Here is a 24725-nt window from a genome sequence, read left to right on the forward strand (position 1 = left end):
TATGCTTATATATTGGTATATATATATGTATGTTTATATATTGGTATATATATATATATATAGATATATGTATGTTTATATATATAGATATATATGTATGTTTATATATTGGTATGCACAGGATTCACTCTTAAACTAAATAATAATTTGTTATAAATATTGTAATATGACTGCTTGGTGTAAGGAGTTATATTGTGAGCTATATTTAATTTAGTTTAGTGTTATGCAAAGGGAGTAAAAAGGAGGTATAAGTCCCTCATCGTAATTTGAAGTTTTAACAATATTTATGAGACTTGAATTAATAATATTCAGGGTTTTTAGTTGCCACAACTTCCCATTGAAAATTTCAAATATTTCAGATTTCCATTAAAGTTGAATTAATAAATCAAGATTCCTTGAATTTAAATTTCTTAACAAATTTAAGCTTCAATTTCTTAAAGACCTCTTAAATATCAGTATATTTTGATTTTAAATTTTGTAAAGGAAAATAAGATGTGCAACTGTTCTGTTCGAAGAATTAATTATCTATTTTAGGAATACATGAATGCAAAATTTTTATCCACTTATCCTAACTCGCAAACAGAATTACTTAATTCTATAATACAATATTTGGAAATCTGTATATATAAAATATATAGAAAAAAGTATTCCTATTAATTTATTTTTATTTCGGACTATTAGTCTCATCTTTATTAGTTGTTTTTTATCTTTTTTATTGTTTTTTTTTTTGTTGTTTATTCACAACGTTTCGGCCAACTATTCCTCTGGCCTTCGTTAGGTGGTAACCGCGACGGATAGGAACTTCGAATCTCCTAACTGCATTCTCAACCATCACTGACATCCGTAGTTGTTGTCGTCTCACCACATTTTGGCCAATTAACCTCTGGCACGCTTTGGGTGGGATTGAAACCACTATCTTCAGACAATGTTCATCTGGAACTGTAGAGATTCAACGTCTATCAACTGTGCCATGGGCCCCGAAAAAAAAAAACAATAAAAAAGATAAAAAACAACAACTAATAAAGATGAGAATAATAGTCCGAAATAAAAATAAATTAATATATAATGCTCATCTCAAAAATGAATTCCAATTAAGGAATAATATATATATAAAAAGTATTCCTAATTTGCATTTTTTTTTAAACAATTCATAAAAAATTATTTTTTTCCTTTTTTAGGAGGGAGTCATCAATTATCAAGGACAGAAGATAAGGGTTAATGAGTGAACGGTCGTCACTGAGATAACAGTGCAGTGGTCGTTAGTGGTGGACATTGGATTATTTAAGAGAACATCTTAAGAAGAACTTATTTACATTCAACTTGAAGATGACCATGTTGTCATGCCAGCAGAACAGAGTAATAAAATTTAAAGTAAAAATGATGTAATAAAAAAATAGGGTTACATTTAAAAATTTTTTTTTAGAATTTCAGTTTTATTATTTTTCAAAGAAGATAATTTACTTGAAAATTTTTTAGTTTAATTAGTAAAAACGTCTGATGTCGCTGTGATGTTGAGAACAGACACTACACTCCCTGAATTTCAGTTCTCATTAGACGGTTTGATGTAATTTATTATTTTGATACAAGTTCCAAATTTCTTGTTTTTTGGAGATGAATTCTTATTATGGTTTGCTGTAATTTTAGTTCTTTTGCACGAATACTGACATCTCTTTGTGCTTTTTGTAGATGTTAATAATTTCAAACTGAATCATTTGCTCTCCATGCATTTTAGATATAGCATAACAGTTGATTAGTTTTCCTTTGAAAAAAAGTGATCAGGAGAAAAGAATATCTCTTAATCAACACTTTTATACCCATTATCCAGAGTAATATTTTTTCTTTTCATTTATTTCTTTATTCTGTTAAGTTTTATAGTTTGTGAGTTGGTTATTATTTATATTTTTAGAACTGTTCAAATTGATAAAGAGTCAGAGTATATGATATATTCTTTATGGCTGTTTGCTGTTATGAAAGTTTAAAGGCTACTATTTCTGTACTGTCTGGAGTAGTTCTAATAAATCATTTTTTTTTATGGAAAAAGTAAAATCGTTTTATTTTATTGAAGCATTATTCTTCAACAGTGTGCATGCCTTTTAGACATAGAACAGAAGAAAACATCATCTACAATAAAGTAATTGGGAGAAAAGTCAGGTTTCCAGATGACATGTTCTCATATTTATGTTACCGATAAAATACTTTGCGTGATGCACAACACGTTAGTTATAAATAATGCAGAGAGTGAAAAGGCTACGCAAATAATGCATTCAGATTCATAGATTTTATGAGAGGTTTTAAGAAGTGTAGTGTTTACAATATCTTTCTGTGTTTATTTCTAGGTTTGTAATAATACAAATTACAATGAATTTAAGACAGCAATAACCTCTTAAGAGACATAAGTGCTTTATAAGTATTTTTACACTTCATATAAACATTGACAAACTTTCTGTAATTCACCTGAAATAGTGAAACAGTCTATAAATAATTTATCACAAAATAATCTTTTAGTAAAATCTGACAAACTTAAAAGCTACATTCTACATGGATGCTTTTGTGGAGGGAAAATTCAGACTATTATATATAGGTTCTGGATTGTTTTTTTTTTTGTTTTGTTTTTTTTATTCAACTTTCACCCGAAACAAGGCACGGTACCACTTTGAAGCAGGGGCTACTATATGGGACATAAGTTGCAGGAACATTATGAAGGGAGATGAGCAGCAAGATGTCTGTTCACATTGCACTTGAACTTCTGCATGTCAGTACAGTTGGGAAAGTAGAATCCCTAAAGGAGTTCCAAAGTCTAGCAGTTCTGGGGAAGAAACTATTGGAGTAGAAGACCTTCTTACACCTAGGGATCTCTACTGTGAAGGAGTGGGATTTAACTGCTTGTCGGGTTTGTCGGGAGTATTTACATCGAGGGGGTACAAGTGCTTGTATTTCGTCAGAGCATTCACCATTAAAGTACTTGTAGAACAGGCAAAGGGATGCAACATTTCGTTGATAGGACAGAGGCTGAAGCTTAGATGATGGTTCAGAACCTATCAGGTTCACGATTCTCTTTTGAACCTAGCTTGTGACAACAATACTCTATACATGGGCGAATGGTGGCCTTATAGAGGTACAGGATACTTTCGGGCGTAAATAGCTTTCTAGCACAGTAGAGAGAACCCACCTTCTTCGCAGCGGCCTTAGCAATGCTCTCAATGTATCTGTTCCAACTCATGTTCCCTGTGAACGTTAGGCCGAGGGGTTTAAAAGAAGTAGTTTCAGGTAATGTGTTTTTGGCCATTGCTATTGATGGTAGAGAAGGTTTCTTGTAATTATTGAAGGAAACAAGCTTAGTCTTGACAGCATTAAATATGACCATTCCACTACAGATTGGAGGTCTTTCTCTAGTGTTTTTGCCATTTCCTTAGAAATGTGTTCATTTGTTTTCCCCTCGTACCTGTTATAGAGCGTGGTGTCGTGAGCAAATATACCCATCTCAGAGACAATTTTTTCAGGGAGGTCATTTATGAATATTAGAAATAATAAAGGTCCAAGGATAGACTCCTGAAGTACTCCTGCATTTATATCATATTGTTAAGATGTATGGCCGTCGAGGACAACCTGTATTCTTCTCTTAAGGATTTAATTACATTATGTATTCTTCCAGTGATACCATATGATCTGATTTTCCTGAGAAGACCATCGTGCCATACCTTGTCAAAAGCCTTAGATATATCTAGGGTTACCGCTCTACGCTCGTCTGCTTTGTCCAGTGAACGGTATATACATTCAGAGATTACAGTTAGAATATCTGCTGTGGAATGGGCTTGCCTAAATCCATATTGTTGGTCGGTCAGAAGTTTAGCAGCTGTAAGATGATGGACTAGAGCTTGATTAATTATGGTCGCAAATATTTTGACAATAAGCAGGAGGAGGCTAATGGGCCGATAAAATTATCTTAATTTTATAGTAATTAATTAATTAATAAATAATGAGTCAGTTCTTTCGCCAGAAATTTTGAAAATTGGTCCCACAGAAGCAGTTTTCCAGCAGTCAAGAAAGCAAGATTTGTTTAGGCATTTATTGTAAAGTTTGGAGAGAACTGGAGCAATCTTGGCAGAGCATTTTTTTAATAGTACAGCTGGTATGAGATCAGGTCCACACACTTTCGAGGTGTCTAGGCTTTTTATGATACCCTGCACCTGAGAAGGGTTGACTTTCAGATCATCTAGTGTGGCATCTGTCTGCAAAGGAAAGTCAGGGAGGGAGTGGTTTGCTGAGTCCAATGTGGAGTGAGGCAAACCAACTTGGCAAGTATATTAGCCTTCTTGGTTGCTGTGCAAACAACCTCATGATTGTTTGATAGTGGTGGAATCGTTGACTGCCCATTATTTACTACATTGTTGAAGATTTTCCAGAAATCATGGGTTCCTAATTTTTGTGCTTCGATGTGTTTACTGGTGACTTTAGTATATTCTCTCTTAGCTGTCGCTATTTCTCTCTTACAATTACTTTTTTTTTTTTTACACAGTGATCACCACTTATCAAGACCCGGAAGCCACTCAGGGATACGGGTTATTGCAAGTACATTACATTAGTGTGGAGATTTGATGAATTGTTTACTTAAGGGGGCGGTTCATTAGGAATTTGTTAATGTTGGACTTGAAGACATCCAAGTTGTAGTTCGGTGGGAAGCAGGCAGACGGAACAGAGTTCCACAGGCGTGCAGTTCTAAGAAAGAAGCCTTGTTAATGGAATTAGCTTCTATAAACTTCTGTCTGTTTGAACTGGACTTATGTCAGTTAAATCTGCGGTATGCATGCTGCACAAGTAGAAGTAAACCATTGGGGAGAGTGGGCTTGCTATAGAATCTCTGCGTGGGAACAAGAGCTTCAATTGCCATTTTGTACCATTCAGTGATCTCATTTGTACACTATAGATATTTCCTCATGGAGCATCTCTGATGATATCCCTGCCTCATCTTAGCTGAATGCACATTCTTAATGTTTATGCCATTGTAATCTCTGGCAATCTTTATGTGCTTTTTGTAGATGTTAATAATTTTTGTAGATGTTAATAATTTTTGTAGGTGTTAATAATTTTTGTAGGCGTTAATAATTTTTGTAGATGTTAATAATTTTTGTAGGTGTTAATAATTTTTGTAGGTGTTAATAATTTTTGTAGATGTTAATAATTTTTGTAGATGTTAATAATTTTTGTAGGTGTTAATAATTTTTGTAGGCATTAATAATATTTGTAATTTCAAACTGAATCATTTGCTCTCCATGCATTTTAGATATTGCATAATAGTTGATTAGTTTTCCTTTGAAAAAAAAGTCATCAGGAGAAAAGTCAGAGGTTCCCCAGAACCTCTATAAATATCTCTTAACCACTTTTATACACATGGCTAGTAGGAGAATACTGTTCCACTCTCTGTAGATATAGCTTAGATGATTAATTTGCATTCCTGTTGTGGCAGTGTAAAAGAATTGATCAGGAGCGAATTCAGAAAGTCTCTAAATTCTGTTTGATCACCTAGATGGATCACTCTTAGTTTAAACGCACACTACACTACAAAGAGGTTATCTTTTGTGAAGACAATTTTTCGTGCTAAAAAATAGCAGTTTAGAGGTCTAACCCTTACAATACTACTAGCTGATGAATGCTGAAAAGGCTACAGTGGATAAGATATAGAAATGAAAAAGGTCTGAAAATAGGAGTAAATTCTTAAAAGAATGTAAAAACTTTATTAATAAAAAGAACAAAAGAAATTAAATATTTTTCTTTTTTAAAATTGTACTAAGTCTTGTGTCTTAATGTGGTGATACAGGCAGTAAGCTGCAAAACACAGTGAGCACAGCAGACCGTGTGTAGCTGACTATCTTCATGGAATTTCACAGCAAAATCTGTATTTTTTTAGAATTTAGACAATAGAAATTTTTACCCACAAGATTTGCATAAGCTATGAGAATTTTTACTGTTAAAATATACAAAGTATTGTTTTAGCATAAGATAAACTTTTGAAGAATGGGCAAATGTAACATAAATGTTGTTTTAAACAAACTCTCTACATTTTTGTAAGTTTTACAATATTTTATTTAAAAAATGGTAGATTTTTATTTGAAATACAATATTTCTTATGGTATATTTTAAAAAAACAGAATAATTAACATACAGTAATCCTAAAAATCTATCTTTTTGTCTTTTATTAAGTTATTCTTTATGGACATATAGTTTTATAATTGTGTAAATACCAGATAGACCTTTAAAAAGTGAGATATTATTTTAATTGAAAAGATATTTTAATCTAGTGTGTTTTCATTTAGTGAATGAACATCTGTACCATCAACATTTAATCAATGTCATTTTTCCCCTTAACATTTTTGCTTTCATTTGATTTATTTTGATTGTTGGAAATTTGGAACAAGTTCTTTGACAGTAAAATGAAATTCTAGGAATGTAATTGCTCCCACCACCATGACTACTACCAAGGAAGTAGATAACAATATGAAAGAAAATGACAATGCAAGAGTGGTACAGAACTACATAAATGATCTTCCAACTCACATCCTTACATCATTCATAGACATTTATGCTGATGACACTACTATCTATGGTAGCACATCTAAGATCGTAAACGACCAAGTTCTCTCCGATTCTCTCTCTTCTGATCTTGAACATGTAGTACAATGGGGAAAGAGATGGCTGGTTACTTTTAATGCATCTAAAACCAAGCTTTTATCTTTACATCATCAACGCTCTGATCCCATCTGGCATCAATTGAAATGAATGGTTCTCATCTTGGGGAAGCCTCATGTTTTGACAAGCTTCTGGGCTTGACCTTTACTCTTGATCTTAAATGGAACACATACATTAAATCCGTTGCCAAGGCCGCTGGAAAAATGGTGGGATCCTTCTATCGATCCAGTAGATATGTCACTGATGCAATTCTCTATCTATATAAGAGCCAGGTATGTCCAAGGATGGAGTACTATTGCCACATCTGAGCAGGAGCTGCTAGAAAGGACTTATCCTGCCTTGATAGAGTTCAAAATAAACTTCGTAGCCTTGTAGGGGATGTCTTTTTCTCTTCCCTGCAACCTCTTTCCCACAGAAGAGATGTTGCAAGTTTGTCTCTGCTTTATCGTTATTTTCATGGCATTTGTTTGACTGAGCTCCAATATATGGTTTTCCCTCACCAAACTTTCATAAGAAACACTTTTTATCTGTGCCTAAACCTAAACGTAGATTCCATGAACAAAGCTTCTTTCTTAGAACTACATGGCGTTTTCCTGCTTTCCAGCTGACTACAGTAGGGTTGTCTTCAAGTCCAACGTAAACAAGTTCTTGATGAGCTGTTCCACTTAAGTTAATGAATTTACCGAATTTCTATTACTAACGATTACTATATTGCCAATTGCCGACTGCACACTTATCCTCAAGTGACCTCTGGGCCTTGATATATGATGATGCCTATGTTAACAAAAAAAAGTGAGCAACTAATCGATTGTGTTGTACAGATAAAGTGACACCATGAACTAGTAAAAGAGTCAAGAGAGAGAGAATTTGAAAGGAATAATTTGTTTCCAGTTGAGGTAAGCTAAGAATATCAGACATATCAGATTTCTGGTAAAAGTATTTAGGCAGGTTGTGAGCAGATGAGTAGAGTTCCACAGATGAGATTGAAGGTGATCTCAACACGCAAATGGGTTCATGAGATTTCTTGGACTTGAGAGATGAGTTGGTCAGTTGGTTGTGTTTAACAGCCTATCAACCTCTAAAGGGTTATTTCAAACCAGAAACTTTTATTCAACCTACTCCTTACAAAATAAAGTATAACTCCTATAATTTGAACATCCGTTTCGTTCAAATTAGAGGATGCTGTTCAAGTTTTGTGATAAAAAATGTGCTGCAGTTAACTTTAATTTTCTAAGAATTAAGAAATAGTAAATGAAATTCATTGCTATATGATACTTCAAGTATATATTAAGTTGAGTTTACGATTTATTGCAAGTAAGAATTGTTAAATATTATTACCAGGAACAAAAACATTGAAAATAAATTAAATCTACTCTTACTTGTTAGGTATTTATTACCTAAGTTATCATCTACAGAAATCATACATTTATGCAAAATACAGTTTTTTTAGTTATTCACTGAATGAGTCTCATTGCAGTTTCTATTTTCATCGATTGGGCGAGCTCTCGGGCACTGCCATTGTATTCCGTAAGCGATCACGAAAATCTACAATTTCTTGGTTCTGTAGCTTCTTTATGATTATATGTCTTCAGAGTGACATTGCTTGCAAAACATAGTTGTCACTAAAATAAGGACTTTTTTATAGAAATTTTATAACTGTCTTCATAGACTTTTCTGCATCATCCCATGATATTGCTTCATCAGAGTGTTCTTGGTTATTTACATTAGGGTCAAGAGAATGGGAGCTGTCGCTATTTTCATCACCATTACTGCCTTCAGGATATTGATCAGTAGTTTCCTCATCTTGTTGCACCCACATTTCAACATCATTTATATTAAATGATTTACAAACAGTGTGGTTGGTTAGTAACCGTTTGGTTTCAAGAATTTTTTCTAGACCAGATGTATTCTCTGATTCTTTCAGTTCAGAAGCCTTTGGCACTGGGCATAATTTACCCCATGCTTTTGTTAATGTGCTTGCTCAAACTTGATTCCATGCACTTGCGAGAGAAAATATGGCATCTTTGATAGTAAAATGGCGCTGAAAATCGCTTATACTCACGGTACTATTTATCATATTCATCATGAAATCATTTCTGTAGAAACATTTTAAGTTCCAAATAATCCCTTGATCCATAGGTTGAATGAGAGAAGTCACATTAGGTGGTAAGTAACACACAAAAATATTCCCGCAAGATGACACTAGTTCTGACTCACTAAGGATGTGCTCTACAATTGTCCAACAGAACAAAGCACTTTGAATCAGGTTTACCTAATTCAAGAAAACGCCTCTGGACAACTGGCACAAATTCTTGCAAAAAACATTTTTTAAACAACTGTTGATTCATCCATCCATTTCATGAAGAATAATAGGATACTGGCAAAGGCGAAACTCCTTTGTTTGGGGACACTTTGATTTGCTGATGACAAGAAGCTTAAGTTTATGAGTTCCAGAAGCATTAGCGCATATCATCACTGTTAATCATTATTTAATTTGAATCCTTTTATTTTCTGCTTCTCGGATCCGGTTATTGTTTTTGTAGGTAAGCATTTCCAATTTACGCTACTTTCATCAGCGTTGTAAACATCCTCTAGTGTTAAACCATAATCGGCAATTATCGTCTTGAATTTGTCACAATAATTTGATGGTTCGTCTGACATTGTTAATTGTCTTATTATATCATGTCTACTCTTAAAGCTCCTAAGCCTTCACTGAATTTCATATCTTCTTCGATATTCAACTCTTCCTTAAGAGATTTTGCTTTAGCAATTAACATGGGCCCAGCTATTGCTACACATGAGTGGTTTTGCTACACACCACTCATGCAACATTCGATCGAATTCAACTTGCTTTGGTCTGCGAAGAGTCCTTCTTTTGACATGTCTTTTATTTGGAGAGAAAGGAGCAACCTTCAATATTTCCTCCTTTTTCTTTTTGATGTAAAAAAAATGTACTTCTTCCAATCTTATAATCTATCAATATAACACTATTTTCAACTTCAGCATCTAATTTTTCTATAATTTGACGTTTTTCGAGTAAAGTCAGTGTCACTTGCGAACCTCTGTAATGGGGGCAGGGAGGTCACTTCTTACACACAAAAAAGGATTATAATTTCAGTCTATGTACTGCCGAAGCGTGTACTCTCCTGCCCGATCTGGAATCGCTCAGCACCGAAAAATAAAGCTCATTTTGTAGTTTCCAGCTTCACACGCACACAAGATTATGCGAGAACGCACGTAATAAAATGCTGGTCGCCATCTTTGTTTTTCCTTTTCTCGGCCTGAACTCACTCGCTGAGCACCCACGGTAAGACTTGTTTTTTCTTAATTTCTAACCACATGCCTCCCTGATCTCAAGATCATATTTCGTAGTCTCTCATTCACTGTGGCGGTCGCCTCTCTCTACTTGATCTCTGAGGTGTCTCGTCCTCCTCCTGTTGCTGCACATTCCTCTCCATTGCTTTGCCTTCCACTGGTCTGATGTCGAGAATATGCCTCGGTACTCCATCCACCACGATGTTGTTTCTAGTGTTCCTCCCAGTCACGCGATCTCTACTCCATTGTGTGGTGCAGCGTGCCCCCGGTGGCTTCACCCATAACTCATCCCCGAGTTTAATGTCCCTGTGGCCTCTACCTCTCTGCTTGCCGCCTCAACCCTGGGACGTCTCCAGGAATATGCGAACGTTGACAGTTGTGGAACCGTCTCTGGCACTTGTCCTTATCTAGGCGACATATTATACCAGTAAACGGCTTGCTCAGGTGAGGTGCCTCCTCTCTCCGCAACTGCCTTTATGGTACGGTGGTTTCTCTCCACGATCCCGTTGCCACTGGGTCTGTAGGCAGCTCTGAAAAATTGTTGGATATTCCACCTCCTCATTACTTCCGTCACTGCTATTGACTTGAATGCGGTCCCGTTGTCGGTTAACAACTCTTCCACGGGACCTCGCTCCAAAAACACCTCATCAAGGATTGCCGCTATTTCATTGTCTGTTCCTTCACGTAGCTTCTTCCATAGGGCAAATTACCCGGGCCCGCAGTCAATCATGGTCAGGTAAAGTCCACCCCTGTAATGGGTGACATCGCATGCCAGTCTCTCCCAGGTCCCACTCACCCCCGATTGACCAGCTTCATACGTGCTTGGAGCAGGATCAATCGACTGACATCTGTCGCATATTCTGACTACTTGCCTCACTTGCTCCTTGGGTCGACTTTCTTCACCAAGTACCACGTCCTGTCTACCCCCATATGGTACAGATTGTGCAGCTCTCGCACGCCAACATTATCTAGATCCGATGCAGAAACAACATCTTTCTTTGGCAAAAGCTAACTCTTCTTCACTCTCGTGACAGCATCTGCTCGGTTCTTCTCAGAAGCCACCATGTCTACGCGAAGCTTCAAATAAAACTTCTACATCAGCTCAGCTAGCATCCCAAGCCTGCACTTCACTAACATCTCTGCTGCCCCTTTTGTTCTTATCCTTTTTTCACTTGAAATGAGGAACTTTAGCCAAGCAAACACTGTGGCAGAGTCTGTTTTGATGCAGATGTCACGCAGTCCCCATTTCAAGGCCAGATTGACCCCTTTCATTATCGCATCTAATTCCGCTTCATTGATGTGACTGACATCATTTTTCTACCTTAACCAGGCCGCGTCTTCTGCAACCACTCCTCCAACTTCCAAAACGACCCCTGTTGTAATGCTGCTTGCATCACACCACACGACTCCATCCAATGTTCGCGGTACGTTCCAGGTTCGCCAGACTGGGTCTTGCCGTTCTGCTTCTTTCAGGAGCTTTTCCATCATGGCGACCGTTCTTCCTCCCACTTTATCATTCCATCCTCTTCCTTCGGCATGCCTCTTTATGTAGCTGCATGCTGGTCTAAGCCAGCTAGCAACGGGGTAATGTCCGATCAACTTCCCGTATAGGGAAAAAAGTTCCCGTCTGTTGAGCTCTTGCTTCAGTTGCGGGATCTCATTCCCCCTGCGAAACTCTAGGCTGCCCAATGCACCTCGTTTCAGCTTTAGCCCCAAAGCAGCCCCTCCGCCTAATTTTTCAAGCGCTTTGGCGACCAACCCAAACCTCTTCAAACGAGCCACCACCTCCTTGGCAGTTACCAGAGTCTCATTCACCAGAATGTCGTCTATGTATGAACTCCCTGCCCCATCTCGTTTTCCCATTGTCTCCAGAATCTTCCTGAGGATAGTTGACATGATCTTGGGTGCCAAATTCAACCCGAACCCCACTCGTGTAAGGCAGCAGATTTTGCCTTTGTACCTGACTAACTGGTATTTCCAGAGCTTCTTGGCAATGTGGAGTTGCAAATAGGCAGATTTTAGATCTACCAATGTAGACGCGCCATTCATCTGCCTCCATTCTCTAATGGTCTCATTGCACACATCTACGGTGTCGCCTCCAGTATGGCACTTAACATGGTTGTCCAACTCTCGGAAATCTAGGACCGGTCTTACTTTCCCTTTAGTTGGTTGCAGAACGGCCATCAACGGTAAAATGCCCGACTCAATGTCATACGTCCAAGGCAGCAGTATACCCTCCTCAATCCATCGGTCCACTTCTTGTTCAAACTCCTTTCTCGACCCTCCTCTAAGCGAATTAGTGTAGCACGCCACCCTGTTTGTCAGCGATGGTACTTGATGTTTCCATGCCCACTCCACCGTCCACTGCTCTCCATCGAATTCGGCTCGGAAGTCCTGATCTTTGATCGACATTTTTCTTTCCTCCCCGGCTATGTTAGTCCCTCTGGGAGCTTGCTCTGTCACTGCGCACTCAACTAGTTCGAACCTCACGTTGTTGCATGTGATGGTAACACCTCCAAGTCGGCATATAACATCCATTCCAATAATGGCTTGGACGCCAGGCACCAGATGATCGGTGACAATTGCATGGACCCTCATCCGGTGTTTAACAATATCAATAGTGACGGTCTTCCTCCCTCGACACTTCACTCGCGACCCATCGAATGCCACTACTCCACCCTTCCTTTTCCATCTTCCGACCAGGGTTGTGTGCACCATGGTACTGGTACAGCCAGTGTTGATCAGGGCCATAACTCCCCGTCCTTCCACCACAATCTTCTGCTTGGGCATCTGCTGCGAGTGTGCCACTATTCCCGAATCGGGGTGGCCGCTGGCGCGTCAGCTTCCCCTTGCAAGTTTCCCGAACTCATGCATTTCACCGCTAAATAGCCTCTCCGATTGCATTTCTAACATACTGTCCATTGTAAGAACTTCCTGTAGTGTCTTCTCATGTGTGGTCCCCCACATTCAAAGCATGCCATCCCCGGGTTCGGCAGAATCCTGCCCACATCCTGCTGTACCGTTGCTGTTGTCCCTCCAGACTCCGTGGGCTGGGTGCTAACCAAGATCTTGGCAGTTTTGAGCAGCTCACTCACATCCAGCGTCTCCACTCTCGGGACCTGCTGCAAACGTTTCGATATCTCTTCCGGGAACCAGTAACAAATGTCATTTTGATTACGTGACTCGTGGCATATCCTCTGATGCCTGACAACAATTGAATAATAACAACAGATTCACCAGTCCACCTCTTCTCCAACTTATTAAAGGCCTCGAAAGGCCACTCTGCAAAAGCTTCGATCAGTCGACCCTTGATAGCGTCCGCGTCACCCTGTTCCCGCTCGCTGAGCTCCAAATAGAGGGCCAGCATGTCCCCTTCTAGAAACAGTGGTATTACTGCGGCCACATCGTCCAACTTTTGAATCCTTGCCACAAGGTCCACTTTTTTAAGCCACACCACCACATCACCGTCGCCATTAAAAGGCTTAATCATGTTGCTTAAGCCAGCGTTGGCCATTGCCGAAATAGCTTGAACCTCCGTAATGGAGGTGGGGGTCACTTCTTACACACAAAAAAGGATTATAATTTCAGTCTATGTACTGCCGAAGCGTGTACTCTCCTGCCCAATCTGGAATTGCTTAGCACCGAGAAATGAAGCTCATTTTGTCGTTTCCAGCTTCATGCGCGCACGAGATTATGCAAGAACGCACATAATAAAATGCTGGCCGCCATTTTTGTTTTTCCTTTTCTCGGCCTGAACTCACTCGCTGAGCACCCACGGTAAGACTTGTTTTTTCTTAGCTTCTAACCACAACTTGTTTTCTTTTAGAGTTGCAAGCCATTGTGATGGGTTTTTTTACACTATTTTAAATATAGCAATCTGAAAAAAAAATTATAGTTAGTGTAAATTAATTATCAATAGCTAATCTACATTAATTACATAGTACCAATATTAACATTTCTGCACAATATCTGACTAAACCATGTAAACAGTTTTACTGCAACTCCGCATCAAATATGCTAATACAATTTCAATGACGAGACAGTTCAAGTTTAGAGAAAGTCCAGGTTTAGAAGAAGTCTAAATAGAGGAAGTCCAAATGAGAGGAAGTTCAAATTAAAGGAGTTTTACTGTAGTTTATAAGGAGGATCAGAATTCTTTGCTTTCCTATTTCTAGTTGTTTTTTAGGTATTCTTTCAAATTTCTAATTGTTTCCAAACATGTTTGCCTTCAATACTCCAGTTGCTTTCAAAATGGGCTTCAAATTTTGTTTTAAAGTAATTTTAAAAGTTAAGTGTTTCTAAAATATTTGGAAAGTTTTTGTCACTTTCTTGAAAAGTTTGTTTTCAAACATAAAATGTTGTCACTTTCTTGAAAAGTTTGTTTTCAAAAGTAAAATATTATGACTTTCACATTTAAAAAAAATTCATTTGCCTTTTCATCCTAAACAAGCCACAGTGCCAAGAGGTTACTATTTGGGACTATCGAAGGAGTTGAGCAGCAAGATGCCCGTTCACATCACACTTTAACTCCTGCATGTCAGTAGAGTCAGGGAAGCAAGGACGTGGGAGGGAATTTCAAAGTCTAGATGTTTGAGGGAAGAAACTATATGAGTAGAAGGTCTTCAGGCATCTAGGGATTTCTACAGTGTAGGGGTGGGATTTTGATGCTTGCCGGGTTAGCCGAGGGTATCTACGTCGAGCTTGGGGTTCATTGGAGCACCTTCCATTAAAATACTTGTAAAATAGGCACAGGGATGCAGCATTTCATCGATGGGACAGATGTTGGAGTTTGGTTGACAGTGCATGACCTATTAGGTTAGTCACTCTTGGACTCTTGAACCCTGTCTAGAAGTGAAAGATTAGAAGCAGATGCACCAAATGTAGCAACAACAATGGGCAAATGATGGCCTTGTCGTTGAGGTACTTGATAATCTTAGGTGTAAGTAACTTTCTATCACCTTCTTCACAGCAGTTTTGGCAATGACCTCGATATATTTGTTTCAATTCACAATCTTTGTGAATGTTAAGCTGAGAAGTTTGAACAAAGAGCTTTCAGGTAGAGTATCATTAGCCACGGCTATTAATGGTTGAGAAGATTTATCGCAATTATTAAAGGAAAGAAGCTTAGTCTTGGCAACATTAAAGGTTACCATCCATTTATGTTCCCCATCTTAGTACAAACTTGGTCTTCCTTCAAGGTTTCAGCCATTTACTTAAATATTTGTTCATTCATTGTTTCCTCTTGCAATCTCCTTTTATTTAAAAAAGATGTAAATATTCCTCCAGTAATACAATATGATTTGATTTCCATGAGAAGACCATGATGCCATATCTTGTAAAATGCCTTGGATATATCTAGGGATACTGCCTAGCCCTCCCTGCCTTATATATATGTTCAGAAATTTATAATAATTTATAATTTGTATATATGTTCAGAAATTTATAATAATTTATAATTTGTATATATGTTCAGAAATTTATAATAATTTATAATTTGTATATATGTTCAGAAATTTATAATAATTTATAATTTGTATATATGTTCAGAAATTTATAATAATTTATAATTTGTATATATGTTCAGAAATTTATAATAATTTATAATTTGTATATATGTTCAGAAATTTATAATAATTTATAATTTGTATATATGTTCAGAAATTTATAATAATTTATAATTTGTATATATGTTCAGAAATTTATAATAATTTATAATTTGTATATATGTTCAGAAATTTATAATAATTTATAATTTGTATATATGTTCAGAAATTTATAATAATTTATAATTTGTATATATGTTCAGAAATTTATAATAATTTATAATTTGTATATATGTTCAGAAATTTATAATAATTTATAATTTGTATATATGTTCAGAAATTTATAATAATTTATAATTTGTATATATGTTCAGAAATTTATAATAATTTATAATTTGTATATATGTTCAGAAATTTATAATAATTTATAATTTGTATATATGTTCAGAAATTTATAATAATTTATAATTTGTATATATGTTCAGAAATTTATAATAATTTATAATTTGTATATATGTTCAGAAATTTCACTTAGGATATCTGCAGTAGAACGGGCTTGCCTAAATCCATACTGTTGGTTGGAAAGAAGTTTAGTATCTGTGAGGTGATGGACTAGTGCATGATTAATTAAGTACTCAAAACTTTTGGTGAAGAGAGGAAGGAAGCTAATGGGGCAATAATTTAGTGGGTTAATTATTTCATCAGAATTCTTGTAATCTGGTGCCACATAAGCAAATTTCCAGCAATCGGGGAAGCAATATTAGGTAAGACATTTGTTGTAGAGTTTGGAGAGCAACCTCAGTGGAGCATTTTTTTAATAGTATAGCTGGGATGAGATCAGATCCACATGCCTTTGATGTGTTTAGTTTTTTAGGGTATCATGAACTTGAGAAGGGGTGATTTTCAGATCATCGAGCATATTTTCTGCTCACAAAAGAAAATCTGGGGGATAGTGGTTTGCTAGGTCCAAAGTTTCAAGTTCTTCATATCTTCAAATATTTATACATTATGTTTGATTTCGTTGTTGGATTTGATGGCATATCAACTCTTTTCAGGTTATTAATGCCGAAGCTTGGCATTTTGGCAAAAGTTTGTGTTACAATTTTTTTTTTTTTTTATCATCAAATATTTATTAATAGTGTTTGGCTTGGTTGTGTTGTTTTATGGTATATCAACCTTTTTTGGGTTTTCTTTAATGCAGAATCCGGTCATTTTTGTGCTTCAAGTTCTTCATACATATTGTTTAGTTATTGTGTTTCACAACATAACACTTTTCGGGTTATGTCGAATCCAGTCATTTTGCTTTGAATTTTTTATATCTTCGAATATTAATTTGTATTGTTTGGTTGTTTTGTAGTGGATTCTGTTTTTGGCTTTGCAGAACATGATTAAGTTTTGTAAAGACAAAGGAAAATATTAACATAAATGTGCAGTGTATTTAAGTCAAAAAGTCAGTATCTTTAGACAGCCTAAGCTGGTAGCATCAGACTTGAGAGATGGAAAGCCTATCTCAGAAGAGTGGATGCTAATGATGGGGACCTAATTACACACACAAACATCAATGTTCAACAAGTCAAGTTTATACAATCTAAGTTTGTATTGTTATTTTGTATGCAATTTGTATACTATGCTTTTGGACTTTAGAGATTACCTTACACTAGAACTGATAAATAGAAAGTCTCTCTCTCTCTCTCTCTCTATATATATATATATATGCCATTATCAGTGATGGTTTATGGGTTTATGTTGTGGAGAGCAGAAGAAAATGATAGGTTATTGGAAATTTTGTATGAGTATAAGTATTTATGTGTGAAAATCATGGACAGATCTTAGAAAAAAGTGAGAGAAAAATAATTCTTACACTGGCAATGATTTGCAATGGTATAAAATGGTAAATAAAGATGATTCCAATTCCAATTGATGCCCAACTAAAGTCATGCATCTCTTCACATGTGTAGATACCTGAAAATGAGAAACATTAAAAAATAAAAATGAGAAACATTAAAAAATGAAAATGAGAAACATTAAAAAATAAAAATGAGAAACATTAAAAAATGAAAATGAGAAACATTAAAAAATGAAAATAAGAAACATTAAAAAATAAAAATGAGAAACATTAAAAAATAAAAATGAGAAACATTAAAAAATAAAAATGAGAAACATTAAAAAATAAAAATGAGAAACATTAAAAAATGAAAATGAGAAACATTAAAAAATAAAAATGAGAAACATTAAAAAATGAAAATGAGAAACATTAAAAAATGAAAATGAGAAACATTAAAAAATGAAAATAAGAAACATTAAAAAATAAAAATGAGAAACATTAAAAAATGAAAATGAGAAACATTAAAAAATGAAAATAAGAAACATTAAAAAATAAAAATGAGAAACATTAAAAAATAAAAATGAGAAACATTAAAAAATAAAAATGAGAAACATTAAAAAATAAAAATGAGAAACATTAAAAAATGAAAATGAGAAACATTAAAAAATAAAAATAAGAAACATTAAAAAATAAAAATGAGAAACATTAAAAAATAAAAATGAGAAACATTAAAAAATGAAAATAAGAAACATTAAAAAATGAAAATGAGAAACATTAAAAAATAAAAATAAGAAACATTAAAAAATAAAAATGAGAAACATTAAAAAATAAAAATGAGAAACATTAAAAAATGAAAATAAGAAACATTAAAAAATGAAAATGAGAAACATTAAAAAATAAAAATGAGAAACATTAAAAAATAAAAATGAGAAACATTAAAAAATAAAAATGAGAAACATTAAAAAATAAAAATAAGAAACATTAAAAAATAAAAATGAGAAACATTAAAAAATGAAAATGAGAAACATTAAAAAATAAAAATGAGAAACATTAAAAAATAAAAATAAGAAACATTAAAAAATAAAAATGAGAAACATTAAAAAATAAAAATGAGAAACATTAAAAAATAAAAATGAGAAACATTAAAAAATGAAAATGAGAAACATTAAAAAATAAAAATGAGAAACATTAAAAAATGAAAATGAGAAACATTAAAAAATGAAAATGAGAAACATTAAAAAATGAAAATAAGAAACATTAAAAAATAAAAATGAGAAACATTAAAAAATGAAAATGAGAAACATTAAAAAATGAAAATAAGAAACATTAAAAAATAAAAATGAGAAACATTAAAAAATAAAAATGAGAAACATTAAAAAATAAAAATGAGAAACATTAAAAAATAAAAATGAGAAACATTAAAAAATGAAAATGAGAAACATTAAAAAATAAAAATAAGAAACATTAAAAAATAAAAATGAGAAACATTAAAAAATAAAAATGAGAAACATTAAAAAATGAAAATAAGAAACATTAAAAAATGAAAATGAGAAACATTAAAAAATAAAAATAAGAAACATTAAAAAATAAAAATGAGAAACATTAAAAAATAAAAATGAGAAACATTAAAAAATGAAAATAAGAAACATTAAAAAATGAAAATGAGAAACATTAAAAAATAAAAATGAGAAACATTAAAAAATAAAAATGAGAAACATTAAAAAATAAAAATGAGAAACATTAAAAAATAAAAATAAGAAACATTAAAAAATAAAAATGAGAAACATTAAAAAATGAAAATGAGAAACATTAAAAAATAAAAATGAGAAACATTAAAAAATGAAAATGAGAAACATTAAAAAATAAAAATGAGAAACATTAAAAAATGAAAATAAGAAACATTAAAAAATAAAAATGAGAAACATTAAAAAATAAAAATGAGAAACATTAAAAAATAAAAATGAGAAACATTAAAAAATAAAAATGAGAAACATTAAAAAATGAAAATGAGAAACATTAAAAAATAAAAATAAGAAACATTAAAAAATAAAAATGAGAAACATTAAAAAATGAAAATGAGAAACATTAAAAAATAAAAATGAGAAACATTAAAAAATGAAAATGAGAAACATTAAAAACTGAAAATGAGAAACATTAAAAAATGAAAATGAGAAACATTAAAAAATAAAAATGAGAAACATTAAAAACTGAAAATGAGAAACATTAAAAAATGAAAATGAGAAACATTAAAAACTGAAAATGAGAAACATTAAAAAATGAAAATGAGAAACATTAAAAAATGAAAATGAGAAACATTAAAAAATAAAAATGAGAAACATTAAAAAATGAAAATGAGAAACATTAAAAAATAAAAATGAGAAACATTAAAAAATGAAAATGAGAAACATTAAAAAATAAAAATGAGAAACATTAAAAAATAAAAATGAGAAACATTAAAAAATGAAAATGAGAAACATCAAAAACTGAAAATGAGAAACATTAAAAAATGAAAATGAGAAATATTAAAAAATAAAAATGAGAAACATTAAAAAATAAAAATGAGAAACATTAAAAAATGAAAATAAGAAACATTAAAAAATAAAAATGAGAAACATTAAAAAATGAAAATAAGAAACATTAAAAAATAAAAATGAGAAACATTAAAAAATGAAAATGAGAAACATTAAAAAATAAAAATGAGAAACATTAAAAAATGAAAATGAGAAACATTAAAAAATAAAAATGAGAAACATTAAAAAATGAAAATGAGAAACATTAAAAAATAAAAATGAGAAACATTAAAAAATGAAAATGAGAAACATTAAAAAATGAAAATGAGAAACATTAAAAAATAAAAATGAGAAACATTAAAAAATAAAAATGAGAAACATTAAAAACTGAAAATAAGAAACATTAAAAAATAAAAATGAGAAACATTAAAAAATGAAAATGAGAAACATTAAAAAATAAAAATGAGAAACATTAAAAAATGAAAATAAGAAACATTAAAAAATAAAAATGAGAAACATTAAAAAATGAAAATGAGAAACATTAAAAAATAAAAATGAGAAACATTAAAAAATGAAAATGAGAAACATTAAAAAATAAAAATGAGAAACATTAAAAAATGAAAATGAGAAACATTAAAAAATAAAAATGAGAAACATTAAAAAATAAAAATGAGAAACATTAAAAACTGAAAATAAGAAACATTAAAAAATGAAAATGAGAAACATTAAAAAATAAAAATGAGAAACATTAAAAAATGAAAATGAGAAACATTAAAAAATAAAAATGAGAAACATTAAAAAATAAAAATGAGAAACATTAAAAACTGAAAATAAGAAACATTAAAAAATGAAAATGAGAAACATTAAAAAATAAAAATGAGAAACATTAAAAAATGAAAATGAGAAACATTAAAAAATGAAAATGAGAAACATTAAAAAATAAAAATGAGAAACATTAAAAAATAAAAATGAGAAACATTAAAAACTGAAAATAAGAAACATTAAAAAATAAAAATGAGAAACATTAAAAAATGAAAATAAGAAACATTAAAAAATAAAAATGAGAAACATTAAAAAATGAAAATGAGAAACATTAAAAACTGAAAATAAGAAACATTAAAAAATGAAAATAAGAAACATTAAAAACTGAAAATAAGAAACATTAAAAAATGAAAATGAGAAACTTTAAAAAATAAAAATGAGAAACATTAAAAAATGAAAATGAGAAACATTAAAAAATGAAAATGAGAAACATTAAAAACTGAAAATAAGAAACATTAAAAAATGAAAATGAGAAACTTTAAAAAATAAAAATGAGAAACATTAAAAAATAAAAATGAGAAACATTAAAAACTGAAAATAAGAAACATTAAAAACTGAAAATAAGAAACATTAAAAAATGAAAATGAGAAACTTTAAAAAATAAAAATGAGAAACTTTAAAAAATAAAAATGAGAAACATTAAAAACTGAAAATAAGAAACATTAAAAACTGAAAATAAGAAACATTAAAAAATGAAAATGAGAAACATTAAAAAATAAAAATGAGAAACATTAAAAAATGAAAATGAGAAACATTAAAAAATGAAAATGAGAAACATTAAAAAATAAAAATGAGAAACATTAAAAAATAAAAATGAGAAACATTAAAAAATGAAAATGAGAAACTTTAAAAAATAAAAATGAGAAACATTAAAAAATAAAAATGAGAAACATTAAAAAATAAAAATGAGAAACATTAAAAAATGAAAATGAGAAACATTAAAAAATAAAAATGAGAAACATTAAAAAATAAAAATGAGAAACATTAAAAAATGAAAATGAGAAACATTAAAAAATAAAAATGAGAAACATTAAAAAATGAAAATGAGAAACATTAAAAAATAAAAATGAGAAACATTAAAAAATGAAAATGAGAAACTTTAAAAAATAAAAATGAGAAACATTAAAAAATGAAAATGAGAAACATTAAAAACTGAAAATAAGAAACATTAAAAACTGAAAATAAGAAACATTAAAAAATGAAAATGAGAAACTTTAAAAAATAAAAATGAGAAACATTAAAAAATAAAAATGAGAAACATTAAAAAATGAAAATAAGAAACATTAAAAAATAAAAATGAGAAACATTAAAAAATGAAAATAAGAAACATTAAAAAATAAAAATGAGAAACATTAAAAAATGAAAATGAGAAACATTAAAAAATAAAAATGAGAAACATTAAAAAATGAAAATGAGAAACATTAAAAAATAAAAATGAGAAACATTAAAAAATGAAAATGAGAAACATTAAAAAATAAAAATGAGAAACATTAAAAAATGAAAATGAGAAACATTAAAAAATGAAAATGAGAAACATTAAAAAATAAAAATGAGAAACATTAAAAAATAAAAATGAGAAACATTAAAAACTGAAAATAAGAAACATTAAAAAATAAAAATGAGAAACATTAAAAAATGAAAATGAGAAACTTTAAAAAATGAAAATGAGAAACATTAAAAAATAAAAATGAGAAACATTAAAAAATGAAAATAAGAAACATTAAAAAATAAAAATGAGAAACATTAAAAAATGAAAATAAGAAACATTAAAAAATAAAAATGAGAAACATTAAAAAATGAAAATGAGAAACATTAAAAAATGAAAATGAGAAACTTTAAAAAATAAAAATGAGAAACATTAAAAAATGAAAATGAGAAACTTTAAAAAATAAAAATGAGAAACATTAAAAAATGAAAATGAGAAACTTTAAAAAATAAAAATGAGAAACATTAAAAAATGAAAATGAGAAACATTAAAAAATAAAAATGAGAAACATTAAAAAATGAAAATGAGAAACATTAAAAAATAAAAATGAGAAACATTAAAAAATGAAAATGAGAAACTTTAAAAAATAAAAATGAGAAACATTAAAAAATGAAAATGAGAAACATTAAAAAATAAAAATGAGAAACATTAAAAAATGAAAATGAGAAACTTTAAAAAATAAAAATGAGAAACATTAAAAAATGAAAATGAGAAACTTTAAAAAATAAAAATGAGAAACATTAAAAAATAAAAATGAGAAACATTAAAAAATGAAAATGAGAAACATTAAAAAATGAAAATGAGAAACTTTAAAAAATAAAAATGAGAAACATTAAAAAATGAAAATGAGAAACATTAAAAAATGAAAATGAGAAACATTAAAAAATGAAAATGAGAAACTTTAAAAAATAAAAATGAGAAACATTAAAAAATGAAAATGAGAAACATTAAAAAATAAAAATGAGAAACATTAAAAAATAAAAATGAGAAACATTAAAAAATGAAAATGAGAAACATTAAAAAATAAAAATGAGAAACATTAAAAAATAAAAATAAGAAACATTAAAAAATGAAAATGAGAAACATTAAAAAATAAAAATGAGAAACATTAAAAAATAAAAATGAGAAACATTAAAAAATGAAAATGAGAAACATTAAAAAATAAAAATGAGAAACATTAAAAAATGAAAATGAGAAACATTAAAAAATGAAAATGAGAAACATTAAAAAATAAAAATGAGAAACATTAAAAAATGAAAATGAGAAACATTAAAAAATAAAAATGAGAAACATTAAAAAATGAAAATGAGAAACATTAAAAAATGAAAATGAGAAACTTTAAAAACTGAAAATGAGAAACTTTACACAACATCATTAATATTATAAATATCATCAACAACATTCTCTTCTATTTATTGTTTTACATTTATCGTCTCAAATATAAAGTACAGATTTTACACAACCTTCATACATAAAAATGTTTACATTTCTGAATTTTTGAAATAAGGATTAATAATTTCGATTATTTGGATTATTACAACTACTCTTCTCATCTTGGATGTTATTCTATTGACAGATGTAATTTCCAATCCAGTTCCCAAAAGGGATCACTCTGGATTAAAGCAAAAACAAAAATTGCTCAGTTCTAAAAGATTTATCATTGTGACAATGATAAATCTTTCAGAACTGTACACTTCCAACTCAAGCAAAAGGGTTATTCCATGTCAAATCATACAGATCTCGCTGTCGTTTGCACTGCAGATAGACAATATAGGAAGTAAGAAATCCTGAAAATTTGATCACATAACTCCAAGCGGTTTCCAACTTAGAGCATTTTTTGTTTTGTCACATAATGTGATGCCCGGGCGACAATTTTGTGATGTCATTTCTTTTAATATTTTCTGATTGAAAGATCATATAACCCTGAAAATTCAACCAGGTAAGTTTTTTGACCCAACGAATCCAAAAATGGCATCAGAATAAAAAAGGGGTGTGGCTGGTACTTTTTTCATATATTTTTTTTAGATACAATAAATTATCTCTGGACCAAAAATGGTTAAAAGTTCTTGTTTCGTTCACTCACAGTTTCTGTTTAAAGTCGAGTATATTTTTGATGATAATGAAAAATATTCCCTCCCCCAATTGGATGTGATAATCAATTTAGACGTGTTAAACATATGTCACACCTTAATTTTGGAATAAATTTTGAAATAAGCGAGATGCTAAAAGTAAACAGGCTCAATTCTATAAGATATTTACAATAAAAGTAGTTTTCACAAAGGCGTTCTCCATATATTTATCTCACACATTAAATTGTGTCTCCACCAAAAATGGTTAAAAGTTCTTGTTTTGTTCAGTCATATTATTTGTTGAAAGTAAAAACTTTTGAAAAAGTCTTGAGACCATTCAAAAACTATGTACACTCATTTTCTGCCTTTTTGGCTCCTCCCCTTGTTCCTTTTTCTTATACAAAACATGGCAATTTTGATAAGGGCTGTTTGTTTTAGCTAGGCCTCTCTTTGAGCGAACATACTATTTCA

The 24725-nt window shown here is 31.0% G+C and overlaps 1 protein-coding gene across 5 annotated transcripts in view; it reads right to left on the reverse strand.

The window, feature by feature from the left end:
- LOC145291323 (transmembrane protein 164-like) overlaps window positions 1-24725 on the reverse strand; it is a 244579-nt gene that overhangs the window by 2715 nt on the left and 217139 nt on the right. For all 5 annotated transcript variants that reach the window (XM_080137070.1, XM_080137069.1, XM_080137068.1 and 2 more), the window contains one exon: window positions 17404-17504. In XM_080137070.1, coding sequence (XP_079993196.1) covers window positions 17404-17504 — 101 coding nt within the window. The remainder of the gene's footprint in view (window positions 1-17403; window positions 17505-24725) is intronic.

Source organism: Euprymna scolopes, chromosome 12, assembly GCF_053919585.1.
Source record: "Euprymna scolopes isolate OS-2025 chromosome 12, ASM5391958v1, whole genome shotgun sequence".
NCBI lineage: Eukaryota > Metazoa > Mollusca > Cephalopoda > Sepiida > Sepiolidae > Euprymna > Euprymna scolopes.